Source organism: Pollicipes pollicipes, unplaced genomic scaffold (genome assembly GCF_011947565.3).
Source record: "Pollicipes pollicipes isolate AB1234 unplaced genomic scaffold, Ppol_2.1 Scaffold_7231;HRSCAF=8579_pilon_pilon_pilon, whole genome shotgun sequence".
NCBI lineage: Eukaryota > Metazoa > Arthropoda > Thecostraca > Pollicipedomorpha > Pollicipedidae > Pollicipes > Pollicipes pollicipes.
The window spans coordinates 22,139,819-22,153,443 of NW_023597034.1; the positions used below are offsets into that span (position 1 = coordinate 22,139,819).

At 48.2% G+C, this 13,625-nt stretch overlaps 1 protein-coding gene across 1 annotated transcript; it reads left to right on the forward strand.

The window, feature by feature from the left end:
* The first annotated feature begins 1,107 nt into the window (after window positions 1-1,107).
* LOC119109850 (transmembrane 9 superfamily member 10-like) lies at window positions 1,108-8,922 on the forward strand. The gene is given in 6 exon segments (XM_037233603.1): window positions 1,108-1,193; window positions 6,325-6,472; window positions 6,857-7,007; window positions 7,481-7,694; window positions 8,191-8,257; window positions 8,259-8,922. Coding segments are annotated over 6 exon segments (876 nt in total). The 3' UTR covers window positions 8,469-8,922.
* Window positions 8,923-13,625: the final 4,703 nt, after the last annotated feature.

A 13,625-nucleotide genomic window follows, 5' to 3' on the forward strand; every position in this document is an offset into this window, starting at 1 on the left:
TAGGCGACGCTGTGACGTCAGCATGGGACTGATTCATATGGCACCGACGCTACGGCGGCGTGAAAACGTTCGTTGCGAACTAGTTAAAATGAAACGTTTTCACAATCCGAATTTTTCGGCGTAGCACATTCAATGAAGCATTTTCAGCTGGGAAATGGCGTTGGTTTGCACCACAACCCCAGAATCACTGTCGAAATGCGCTCCCAACCCGCCCCCGACAGAGAGAAGGGGTAACTCACTCATCAGTGATTTATTCTGAAGAACTAACCACAAGTGCCTAGAGACAGTCTGTGTAAAAAAACACAGCATGCATACAAGAATAACAACATAGGGTGGGGATGAAAAACGGCAGGACAGACGGACTCACAGTACCCCGGGACGCACATTGAAAATTGGACTGCACATCCTGTAACCTTAAAACGGGCGGCAGAAGTACAATCATCTACACAGAGTTACAAAGCGGCCGTTGGTACCAAGGGCTGCACAAATGTTATCTACAGCCGGGTCGCGTCCGAAGCTACGGCGTGCCATCCACGTTTCCGCTTTCTTCATCCCATGAGCGGCGCAGGTGATGAGTCAACTTCACACAGACCTCAACTTGGCACCTGAGAGGTGAGGCCTGCTGGTGTGCTATCCGTCGGCTCGCACAAATCCTCCATCACATAGTGATCGCTGGGCGCAAGCATAATGTAGTAGGACGCCACACAAGCGTACCAATACCAAATGACTCCGAACAAGACCATCCCAACCGTCACACTGATGCAGAAGAACGCGATAAACACGCCTATGGGCCTAATCGCTTGTATCGCCCATACCAGAAGAAATATGCACAATACCACCCAGAGCAAAGTGGTGACGGCTATGAAGATGCCGTACCAAACTACCCAGGGTAGCATGAACTTGCGTTGGTTTCTTCTCATGCCATGGATAAGTAAACTGTTCACCGCTATATTCGTGACGCACAAACCCATCAAACCAACGAGAACGCAGCTAAATACCACGATATGTTCGTGGTCGGCATATCGCCTGTAATTTCTAGTCACTGCTTCATATATGGTATAAATCGTGAGGCCGAGGATGGCACAGCTATTAACAACGATGTAGAGAATGGCGATGATCATGGCACCCGTCCGAAGAGGGACGCAGCAGCAGCAGCTGTTCGGCGCCATCTTGATGATCCACGGATGGATGACGTCAGTTCGGGTCTGGTCTGTAAACGGTAGGGGATGAGAAATTACGCTGAGTGCCAAGCAACCCCACAAAACGGGCCACTTGTAGAATCAGAGAAGCGCAGTGACCAGCTTCCCAAAACATTAGAAATGTGACAGGGTCACACCAGCATCCATGACAATGCAGTAACTAAGTTGCACCTGCATTAGCCTACGAAATACAATCGAATGAAAATCGGTCCGACTACAGCTTGTTTAAGCGTCTTGCAAAAACCGTTCATATATGAGAACACGGGAAACGGTAGTTTCCTGCCGGGAAATAAGTTTTCAAAACCAGTCGCAGGGACTGCAGAGGGGGAGAGGAGCTGCTCACAGAAAATATCTAAGCCTACGCTCCGGAGCCGCTAAAACGCATTTCTCCCCAGAATCGCCCCAATTTCCGTCCAAAGTTGGGGGAGACCATTAGCCCAGGTTTCCTGTTTGAAAGCACATTGCTAGCAATCATGAGATAACGGCTAACCTCAATTCGTCAATTGGCCCTGCGATGCTGTAAGCAATACACTTTCAAAGGAGCTCCTTTCTCCATGGAACACTTTGGGTGTGCTGCCACATACTGCAGAGTTTCGAAGTCAGTAGCGTTGCTTCCCACGTCCGTCCTTGCAATTTCCAAACGAGTCCTAGAAACATTATTCGTTTTCACAAAATAAGAGAAATACACAAGAAATGATCAGACATATAAAGGTATCTACGGGCCCTTACTTCATCGTGGTATCACGTAACGTAACTACTTCTTCAGTATTGGGGTCACGGACTCGTTCTTAAAAAATGCACAGACCGAGTACCTTCCATCATCTTTGTGGTCTTTTACTCTGTCACAAGTTATTCCGTTACCACATCTCCCTTACTTTTGGTTTAACAAGGAACGTTCTACATTCAAAGATATTGAAACAAGCATCAGATACCACACAATAATCTCACTTACAACCGATGGTATGATTTTTCGCTAACGAACTGCTGCAGACAACACAATTTTCCTGCTTAGATAATCCGCTCATTGACACGTCATTATTTGATTGCGTCGCCGTAACTTGCGCAACATTGATTGAGAGCCAATTGACGGCCGATATATCTGGTAATCGTCCTCACTAACGCCAGACATGAACGTCTCGACAACAACGTTTGAGTGCCGTAATATTGACGTCATGAATGCCAAGGTGACTTTGAAATACTCTCCCCGAATGGTTCCTCCATTTTCGCGGGCGTGTAGCATAAAAACTTGAGAGGCTTAGGTCTCAAGAAGGGCAGAGTTGTGAACAGCACCGAAAGGTCTTCAAGATGGCTATTTCGGTTCAAAATCCCATGTAAATTTTGAACACTCTCTTTCAGGCACAAATGTAGGGGAATCATAACTATCACAAAGAGAAAGGGGTTACCTTGACCAAGTTTTGTGCGTTCACTTCCTGGACGCCGTTAGGTATGCTGCATTATGGGGCAAATATTACGACTTTGAAACGCTGGAAAACGTTTACATGTAACTGCGGAAAAATGCATGAGCAAATAAATTTCTAGCACGTGTTTTGTGTCCCAGTCGGTTGGGGGAGGGGGGCTTCCCTGTACAGAAATACAAGGAAGTAAAAATGAGTACATAAATAAGGAGGCGAGTACATTTAAACATTGATATAAATATCTGAATATAACTTGGGTTCGACCTCCAGCCCTCTCCCCAATTCTGAGAACAAAATGAGCCAAATGCAGCAAGAAAGCCATTCATTGTGACATTTTTGGTGGAAAGTTTCAGGAGCTACCCTTCACTATTCAGTCTCACCCTCCCCACGTCCTTTGACGAAACTACACCCTTGTTCTAATGCATTTTTCCAATACGAGGAAGAAAATAAAAATGCTCTTGTCTCCATACTTCCTGCAGGGTGCCCAGCAAAAAAGGAAGCAAAACACAAATCACTGCAAACACACTAGCTACGAATAATCATTCATTAATCGGTGCTTGCTGTTAATATCGCTGCCAGATCTTGAGCCATCCGTACAATCTCGGGCTCTGGAGAGCTGTTTCAGAGGGAACAAAAATATCCCCTTAAAGGGAATGCTCCACCTTTGTATGGGGTTTTGAATTGAAATAGCCATCTTGAGGACCTTTTGATGCATGTCACGGATGTGCCCTTTTTAAGACCCGAAACGCTCTGATTCCTGAGTGACACGCCCGCAGTGTACGAGAAGGCTTCTTTAAAGCTTATTTCAAAATCGCCTTCTGATTAATATATGCTATAGAAACGTCACTGTATCGCCGTGATGCTACAGGCTGTCTTTTGTTTATAGTCAAAACAGCATGGCCGCTGATAGATTCGCAAAAGCGATGATGCTGCACATGTGGTACTACCCGCGGAAGACGATTGGTTGCTAATAAGATTTTGCTGCTGAATGCATGTCGCGAACGTAAGCGTGAGTATTTTCGGGTTGTGCGGCACTCGTCGACGGAATATTTTTCCCCATTCCTAGCCTGTGTCCTATTTGCGTCGGCGTGAGATGCCCAGCAGAAATTGTTATGTGTGCGGTGATCGCAGGATAAGGGAGAATCATTTGAGTGTGTTCGCGTAAGTACCGTGCTCCCAATCTGTTAGAAACACTTCACGCCGAATATGCCTGGCGTATCATCGACATCGCGGCAATAAGTTCAGGGTATGCACGTCTCAACATCGCGTGCAGTTTCGAGTATGATGTGCGGTCGCTTTCAATTTGTGTCACAGTTTGAGGAATGGGTGTGCAATTATAGCAATGTCCGGCAAAATTGCCTTAAAAATATAACAAAGTCATTGAAAAGCAGGTGCGCGCGGCAGCTGAACAGTGGGTGCAAGTGCTAGGAGCTGGGCCCATGGTCGCGACCAATTTCAGAAATGGTTTTGTTTATGCACTTTATTGTTAAAACAAAACGTTATACACCATGTTAATCTTGAGAGTAATTGACTAGGCCCAAGTATGGCGCATGGGTGCAGGTTTGGCTCGCAAGTGCTGATGGTCTGTGGGTGTGGCACGAGTTGATGGGTTTTCAAGAGTGAGTAGACAGGAATAACAACACTGCCACTACGCAGCCCAATGTGAGTGGCAGCAAACGCCTACGCATGGGATATTTCCTACCCATGTTGTGTGTGAAATATGGGAGTAACTTGTTTTGACATTTTTTAGTAAGTTCAGATATTTCTGCCTGCTCCCATCTCTCACCTTTCTCAATAAGTTTATGGAACTACACCTTGGCTATTTCATGTAAGTACATCCATAAACAGATGTGTAATCCAATATTTATCTTGCCAGTCAGGACAGGACCCGGGATATCAGTCTCAAAAGCTAATCCATTGCTCCATATCGCAGATATCATCAGTGTGCTGAACCTATCACTGTACTATATGTGCTATTATCAGATTCGCACTGAACCGAGCGCCCAGTTCTCATATGCCCGCAATGACATTACTGTTGGGATGTTGCTGCCACTATTTCAGAACACTAAATTTGCTCACCATTCACTAAAGTTGGTAACAGTTATGCCCCATGCTCACAGCTCGCAAAGTTCATGGGTGCATGGCCTCACCTCGTATTGCTTATTTTTGGGATGACGTGCACTTCAACATGTGTCAGGCATGTTTGGCAATCTAGATGTCATCTGTAGTCTGTGCTCCTGATAAATCACCACTTAGCACAATTATTAGGGCACACCCTGTAGGCAGATATTTTCAGTTTGGATTACTCATTTGAAGTAGATGATGCCCATTGTATTGCATAGTAATTGAATTTCTTAATCATAGTGGTCCTTTCAGATTCCCAGCTCAACAAGGTCACCTACATGAGTGGCTTGATGCATGTGGCATCAGTGTAGTGGCGCCTGGGCACGGAGTGTGCGAGGTACGTTTTTCACCGGAAGCTTTTTCAGCCTAGCAACCGAAAGGAAAAGGCTGAGGGCCAATGTTGTGCCATCTCCTTAGGTTTGTGAATGCCTGGGTTTTCTTTTTTGCCCGACCCTTCTTATTTAGCATTGGCATTCAGGCTTAAATTTAGTTAACGTTAGAACACATGTTAAATTTTTGTGGTCATCTTTTGTCTCATTCATTTTCATCTCTTCTTTCAGTCATTACTCATTCACCCACTTCAGTGTGGTACCTTTGAGCAAATGTCTACCAGTTAGCATACTGTGAAATTCATGGCAAGGCATTCAGCCATTTACAGGGCGCAGTATTGCTTTCGATGTAGCAATGGGGTAGATTTATGATGCGTTGGTCTTAAATTGCGTACTATCAATGGTTCATGTTAGCTGAGTTGACTGGGGTCTTCATTTTTAACATCAACAGTCATATGATGTGAGGAAAACATTGTTCAGTGTTATACTTGGAGCACATGCAACATTGTTATCCTATAACCTGTACGTTGTGACAGTTTTGTTCATTGTTAATCTTACTGACGATGGTGATTGATGCACTGAATTATTTTCAGTACACGGAAGATGTTCCAGGCACCCCAGTGCTTCCAGCGTCTAGATTATCTCCCAGACCAGAATCTAGGTCAGAGTGTTTTCTTTTGGGGTTGGATTTTGAACGTTACTTAACTTTTCGAACAAGAAGATTGAAATTTGTCTTAGAAACAATAATACTGAGAACTGAAGTAAGTAGTAGCATAAAGATGATTAAATTGGCAATAGTCAGTGATACTGACATTGTCTTATAATGACCATATCATGCCAAACACCAGACACATAGCAAAACCTATAGGGACTTGAAGGACTATATGACACACCTATAGGACTAGAGGGACTAGCAGCCAAATATCTCTCTCTAGTTAGCAAAATTGCACATTTTGATGTAGTATTGTAGACAGTGACTAGCAGCCAAATATATCTCTCTAACTAGCAAAATTGCACATTTTGATATAGTATTGTACAGGCAGTGCTGTACAAGCACTTATGCAGCTTGTTTGAATCCATAGTTTTCTCTCCCACGACCTATCCGCGTGCAGTCGCAAAAAAATCCGGAGCAGATTTCGAGGCAGCAGTGGCGGGCAGGGCCGGCCGGTGGGCTGTGCGGCGCCACTGACGGCGCATAACGTGTCTGGCGTCGGCTCGGGTCGCTGACGGCGCGCCAATGCGGCGGCGCGGCCGCAGGCGGACGCATCATCCGCACGTGCAGGTGACGTGCTCCACCCAGCGCCCGGCTGACGGCGTCCGCTGCGACGGCTCGCAGCCAGCTGTGGAGATCAGAGGTCGCGACCGGTCGGCCGCTGGCGCCGTCTACGTCCAGTACACCTACTCTGTCACATTACACTTGAGTCGGGCTCGCCGTCCGCACGCTTCAGGACCTGTCTCGTGTGCTGGGACCCTCGTCAAGGTCCAGCATACCTCCCCAAGCACCTTTTGCGTCTGTAAGAGCCCTTGTCAAGGTCCAGCACACCTTCTGTGTTGCCTTCCATGTGAGTCGGACCCTTCGTCAGAGTCAATCCAGCACTCGTACTCCATTGCTTTCGACGACGACCGGGCCTCTTATGAAGGACCACTAAAACCACTCCGTCGACTTCCACGTGAGTTGGCCGCCTGGTCATAATCCAGTAACCCGCACCTTCATCCTCCACATGAATCGACTGACCGCGCCCGTCCGTTGTGCTCCAGTACGCGGTGCTTGTCCATTGTCCGCTGGTAGACCGCGCCGCAGACCGCGCCAGTTTGCTATCGCTCTCAGGAGACGCGCATCTCAAGTGGTCGTCGCGTTCGGACTACCTGCTGGACTCGCTGCCGAACGCCAACATCCAGTGGTGCTTATCGGCTCCGATGTCCAGACGCTCTCACACTCGGTGGGTCACTTGCGGTACCTGCGGTGGTCCTCGCGCTTGAGCCGTATTCGGGCCGGCCCCGCGGTGATGGCTGTCCGTGCCATGGCTGACACTGCAATGACACTGTCCTCGTGCCTGGCGCTCTTTCAAGATGTGGCAGTATCACCGGGACTGTGCGGCACCCGCCGTTTGATGGGGATTACTGTGGTTTGGTGGTCCGCGCAGTGGGATGAGCGGGGGGCGCCTAGGTGTTTCGTTGTTGCCGTTAAGGCCGTTTTAATTTTTGAGAAAGTGGATGCATGATGCAATGACGTGGATACATGCCGTTCATCGTATACTGAAAATTAATTCAAGGAGTTAACATCTACCGCATAAGTCACTCAGTTTACCGTTTTTATCCTGCCCGTGTTGCGTCGTTGACCTGTACCAGCACCGGCGCTGGCTTCTGACCACCTGCACCAGTATCGACGCTGACCTCCGACCGTTCATATCAGCGTCTTGTGTTGACCTCTGGCCGGTCCCTGCTGTGTTCGCGTGCCTGGGCTCCCTGTCGCCGATCAACCGCGGCTCGCTGATGACCTGTGGTCTCGTGCTGTGCGTCTGCCTGGGTGCGCCCGCCGGCTGCGTGTCCGCCCGAATCTACAAGCTGGGAAGTCGCGGCGAGAAGTGGTGACTCAACGTGCTGCTGACGTTGACGCTGTGCCTGAGGTGAGCCGTGCCCAGCTACCGCCGCGCTACCGGCACCGGGCCGTCGCTTTCTCTGGACAGTGTGCACCGGCGCGGACGAGTCGGCGCGGGTCAGCGCCCACCCGCCGCGCTGGCGCAGAATTTGTACCGCTCATGCGCGGATCCTATTTGTGTCATTTCGGCGTCGCTGTAGATTTAGAACTTGATGGAAACGCACTTGGGTGTGACATGTACCACGCTTGGAAAATTGCCACGTTTGAATCGGCTGATGATGCATTGTGTGCGGGAGGCTGTGCCGTTGAGTCCTGCTCCCAATCGCAGTGGAGTGGGTGAACGCGGCAAACGTAATCGTGGTCATTGACAATGCCTGTGCCCCACAGAAGAGAAATCACTGTTCTCAGGGGTCGGGTGAGACGTCTGTTCCGCTCGATGCCGTGGCTATCGCGGTTGGGGTCGGGCCGCTGTGGAGTACATCGATGATGCTCCTACTGAGCCCCCGCCTACTGTCCGTCTGCAGGATCGTGTTCAGCATCACGCTGCTGCTGAACTGGGTGCCGTGGGCGTACGACTCGTCGGCAGCGCTGCATTCCTCACCAGACTGACGCTGACGGGCTCTGTTTTGGCGTGTCTGTGCCGGTCACTTTCGTTAACACCTACTCCGCCTTCAAGAAGCACGTGCCAGAGCACCCGGTGAGCGCTGGACGCGGACTCTGTTCTAGGGCCTTGGTCGCGGACGGGCGGCGGCCGCGGGACTGTACTCGGGCGCTGGGCGCGGACGGACGGAACCCATCGTAGACAAGCGTATGCAGGTCGCCATCACTGGTCCGTCGGAGCACTGCGGCGTGGCACACCCAATTGTGCACCGCGGACATCGGCCGGACGAGAGTCGAGAGAGCCTGGCGGACAGCCGCACCCGGCACGCCGATTCCAGTAGTTTACATTTGTCATGACTAGCTAACCCCGCTTTGCTCGCCCTGGTGCGTGATAGGCATTGTCCATTGAGGATGGCTGCTCCTGGAGGAATGTCACGTGATATTTGTTGGGGAGTGAAATGTTAGTTTTCATTATCGTTGGATGCAGAATGTGCCTTGCCAAATATGTGTCTGCATCTTTGTCACCCACGTTTTGTGGATTCACGAAACAGGCTGAACAAGTGAAGTCACTTATTGGTTGTGTGCTTTGCTGAAAGTGATTTGTATACTGTATCCTGTGTTTTTGCCAATCATATGTCAGATGCAGAGTTCATACAAGAGAATGCATGCTTGACCCATCTTCTCATGATGACATTTATTATAAAAGCAGCGAGGGATTGCAGTACAAAAACCACATCATTGTTCTTTATGCCATGACACAGTACAGCACTGAAGAAGGCCACGTTGACACTGTTAACCAGTACCATTTCACAATGTACCACATTGGTTTACTGCTCTATGCCATGCCTATGAGGAAACAGTTTAAAATTTGTGAATGATTGGTAACAGCTGACTTAACGCTGCCAAACGACTATTGCGAGACGGAATACCATAGCACCACAATGATTATATCAGGGCTAACTAGTGATTGCATAAATAATCATCTGCAAGAAAAGTATTCTTGATGGCTCAACCCTACCATCATTACCATAGAAATAACAATGATTTGGCGATCAATTCATAGCAATGTTACAGACTCATTGTTAATTTTTGCATGTGGCTGCACCTCAAGTCACAAATAACAAATAAAGCAAATACTGCGTACATCACATGCTATCAATGTCACGACTACATCACAGCAGGCAAAGACAAGTCGACAGTTCAGTATCTACATTCTCAACAGTCCTGGGCAAGTTTCGGTAACAGATTCACGAAGCTACAAGACGGTTTTCACAGCATATCGTGCTTTTTATCGTGCAGGTTCTTAAAAATTTGCCATAAAAGCCGGCGATCGCTACGTTGCGTATGTCAAACAGTTCACCAAAGGTTTTCCCGCGACCAGGGCCAAGACAAAGACCCACCAAAAAACCATTCCCTGACTGGCCACCCGACACAGCACCCGCCACCAGAATGCCCAGCTGGCGTCAGCTTTAGCGCGTTTAGAGGTATTCTTTAGGTCTGGCTGCCAGATGCTGCCAGGTTTTGCCGTCGTCACAAACCCATTCCATGACGCATCAAACCATGACGTAATGGGTCGCATTTTTACAAACTTCGAAATTTTGCTAATTGAGTCGTTTTTGAGCCTTGAAAACTTACCAATAGTTACTAGTAAGCTTTCCCGATAATATCTGATGCGTATCTCAATATCTTCAAATGTGGAACATTCCCTTTAATAAACAGGTCCTGATGGAAGTTGAGAGGGCCCCGCGAAGGTCTTGCGAAAAAACTACACCATTTGACACATATAGACTTTTCAAACCATGGTACAATAATGGTCAAGCTATAATTGTCTTTCCCTCCTGCCTAAGCCCGTAGTGGTTCTCTTAATTAGCCATTTGCAAAGCTCAGCAATGGCTTGTTCGCATGACAACCTTATCAGGGAGAAGCGTGATCTCGCTGAAGTTGTCTGCGTCCTACAAATGGTAAAAGCCCACTCGAAATGCCTTCCCTTCTATAAAAATTCCCAACATAGCGGAACATAGTCTGAACTTTTCACGACACGGGTATTACCAGAATATCTGTCGTGGTAGATTTTCACCAAAGAACCAACGGCAAGTTCTAAAGCATGATGTGCAAACCTAGCCAACATCTGAAAAGCTTTGTACTTATATCTTCCTCTCAGAAAACTACAACAATGGACATATTTTAGCTTCCACACACTTCACATGACCTTGGACAACCTACAAAGTAACTTCAGAAACGGGACCAGAAAACGAGATGCTGCTTGCTGTTGTTTTCCTGCCGCGTTTTAAAAAGCTCCGGGCAACATCAACAGCAACCCAGTTGGGCACATATACAGAACTAATAAGTGAAGCCGTTAGCAGCGCTAAGCCGATTACATCGCACAGACGGCACGCAATGGGCACAGTGAAAGCTATGAATTTAGGTGAAAATGAAAAAAGTGGAAGCTATATCTCCCGTTTACCTTCTCCTTTCGACGTGTGATGATAATGTTAGATGCCGCATACGCACATTTAATAGCTCATTTATAGGGCACGCTGAGGCAGTCAAGTTATATCTTTCAAACCACGGGTGTAGGTACAGAGGGAGAGAGCAAAGCGGACCACCGCCACCAACTTTTGAGAGCGTCCAACAAAGTATGGTGATGCATGAGAATAATCGACTAAAAAGACCTTGTCCTTCACCTAACCTTTTTGAAACGTTCCTATACGCCTCTGCTCCATATATGTACATGCACGCGGGTGGTCTTATCACCAGAGGTTTGTGCTATCCGTAGGGGGGAATACAACTGCCTTAATAACAGACAACATTGCTAAAATCCGAGGATAATAACACAAAGAACAGAAATTATAAGTTTCTCTCTAGCTTAGACACCATCAAAAGAAGGGTATTACCCACTTACGATTCCCGTTCTCAAATAATCGCTTCACTGTCCTGCATCTCACCTTGCCACTAGAACATGGTGACCTGGGGTCGGGTCAAAGGCCCCCAAAAACGGCCAAAACCATCTGTATTTAGTTTGCAGGCAATCCCATGCCCGGAGTCCACGGGACCGATCGGCATGAAAGCTTCACCAGTCGATGCGCCATGGCCGATATCCCATCCTGTCCAGAATGTGGCGACCTTTTATGGTGATATTTTATTATTTTTAACCTGACCCAAGGTCACCATGTTCTGGAACAAATGAGATACCGACCATGGCGCATCGTTTGGTAACGGTTTCTTGCCGATCGGTGGCACAGGTTGGAAGCATGGGGTTATCTGCAGTCAATTTTGGTGCTTTTGGCCGTTTTTGCTGGCCTTTGACCTGACTCAAAGTCTCCACATTTCAAAGACGACAGGATACCGACCATGGCGCATCGGCTGGTGAGGGCGTCATGTCAACCGGTGTCATAGGCTCGCGGCATGGTGCTGTCAACAGGTTTGGCCGACCGTTTAGTCCCTCTCTTCAAGACCTGAGTCCGAGCGCTGCTATGCGCTCGGTCGCGCACGTTAAACGCCTCGGACTCGTTCCCGTCGTTCCTCTAACCTTACCCACGCTCTCTCACACTTATCCCATCGTTCCCGTCGTTCCTCCAACATCCTCCTGGCCCCCCAAAAGCTCGCCCCAAATCTCCTCCGACCTGTACCGAAATAAAAGACAGTTTTCGGAGGAGTTGAGAGGAGGCTGTGGTAAACGCTAGTAGCGCAGTGCTGTGCGTACAAAGTAACTTGGAAAAGAAGGCACCTTAGATGTGCAGGACAGCGAATAGATCGTAAAACATCTCAAGCAGTTATCTTACTAAAATTAGCTCGTTGGTCTTTGTTCCATAATGACCCCACGACGCTGCGCAAGAAAGATCTGTCGGCATTTCTTACCTACGATCCAGTAGAGGGACCCTGAAGTGTGCCGCCTTCTTCAGATTAATGACGCACCGCACCAAACCCCACCACCTGCCCCAACTCGTGACGCGGCGGCGCCCCGCGCGGCTCCCTAACCACGCCAGTCAAGGCCACTGGACGTCTGACGCGTGCGTCCATGTTGTGACACCCACGAGCCATCTGTTGTCAAGTTGTATTACTTCAGTTACTTTCACTTGCCGCAGCGTCACGCTTGTATCGCTTTTTTACACACCCGGAGATGGATCTGTACGACTGGCCGCCCTTTTTATGAGGAAAAGCGTTTCTAGGCAAGGAAGACGCTCGCTTGAAGCCGTCAAATATCCATTCTTCTACATGGAGCAAGCGTGACACACAGGCACAGGGGCGGATCCAGGATTTCGTCAATGGGGGAACACAACATTGTAGGGCCCCTTTAAGTTAAAGACCCCCTCCAAAATATACCAAAATGTATTCCTACATTGCGGTCAGTACATTATAGATATAGATATAGATATAGATATAGATATAGATATAGATATAGATATAGATATATATATATATATATATATATATATATATATATATATATATATATATATATATATATATATATATATATATATATATATATATTGACCCAGATAAAGAGCCCTCGATCAAAGTAGAGGGCCCCTGAGCATCGAGTGCCTCTGTGTATTACCTTATAAACGCCCCAGCAACAGCACGAGGCCCTCCAAGCATGTCGAAAGAACCCGAGACTAATATGAAGAGCCCCTGAGCAACTGAATGCACCCTGGCATATGGGGCCCTGGGAAAAGCGTATACAGCCTTTCGGGCGAGCGGGAAGAATCTGCGGAGGAAAACCTGCATCAACCAAGAGTACCCAGACATGGAAGCAGACCGCGTCCCAAGACAGCGTTAGGCCCTACGAGAAAATACGAAGAGATTAAGGGAAACGTGGAAAACTCCTTAGCGATCAGATTGACCCGGCAGATGGACTTATAGGGCCAGGGCAATCAACGGGGTGTTGCCTTTAAACAGCGTAATGGGCCCCAAAATTCCCCCAAGCAACACCTTCTCAGCCAGCGAAGAATAAACTCCGTTTACTTATGAACTCTACTTTTACTGACAGTTTTTGTTGGTCGTCTGTAGGCCCAAAGGCGTCCTTTTTTCTTGCGCTTTTGTTGTTGGAAAACTGCGCTCGCTCGGTCGATAATGGGCCCCTTCGGAGCCTTTAGGTCCCCTCGGTATGGTCCATGGGGGCATAGTCCTGTGTTTCCAGCCACCCTCTGCAACAGCCACCGGCCCGAGCAGCTTAGTAGATGGGATCCACCAACAACACAGGCCATCCGTTCAAATAAGAAATACGACACGATGTGGAGGGCTCCGAACGATCAAGTGTGTCCGAGCAGGTTGACAGATAAGTCCCCCGTCAAGAGCGTAGGACCCTTCATTCAAATGGGAGGTGCCCAGGACCCAATGAAGAGGGCCCCCGAAT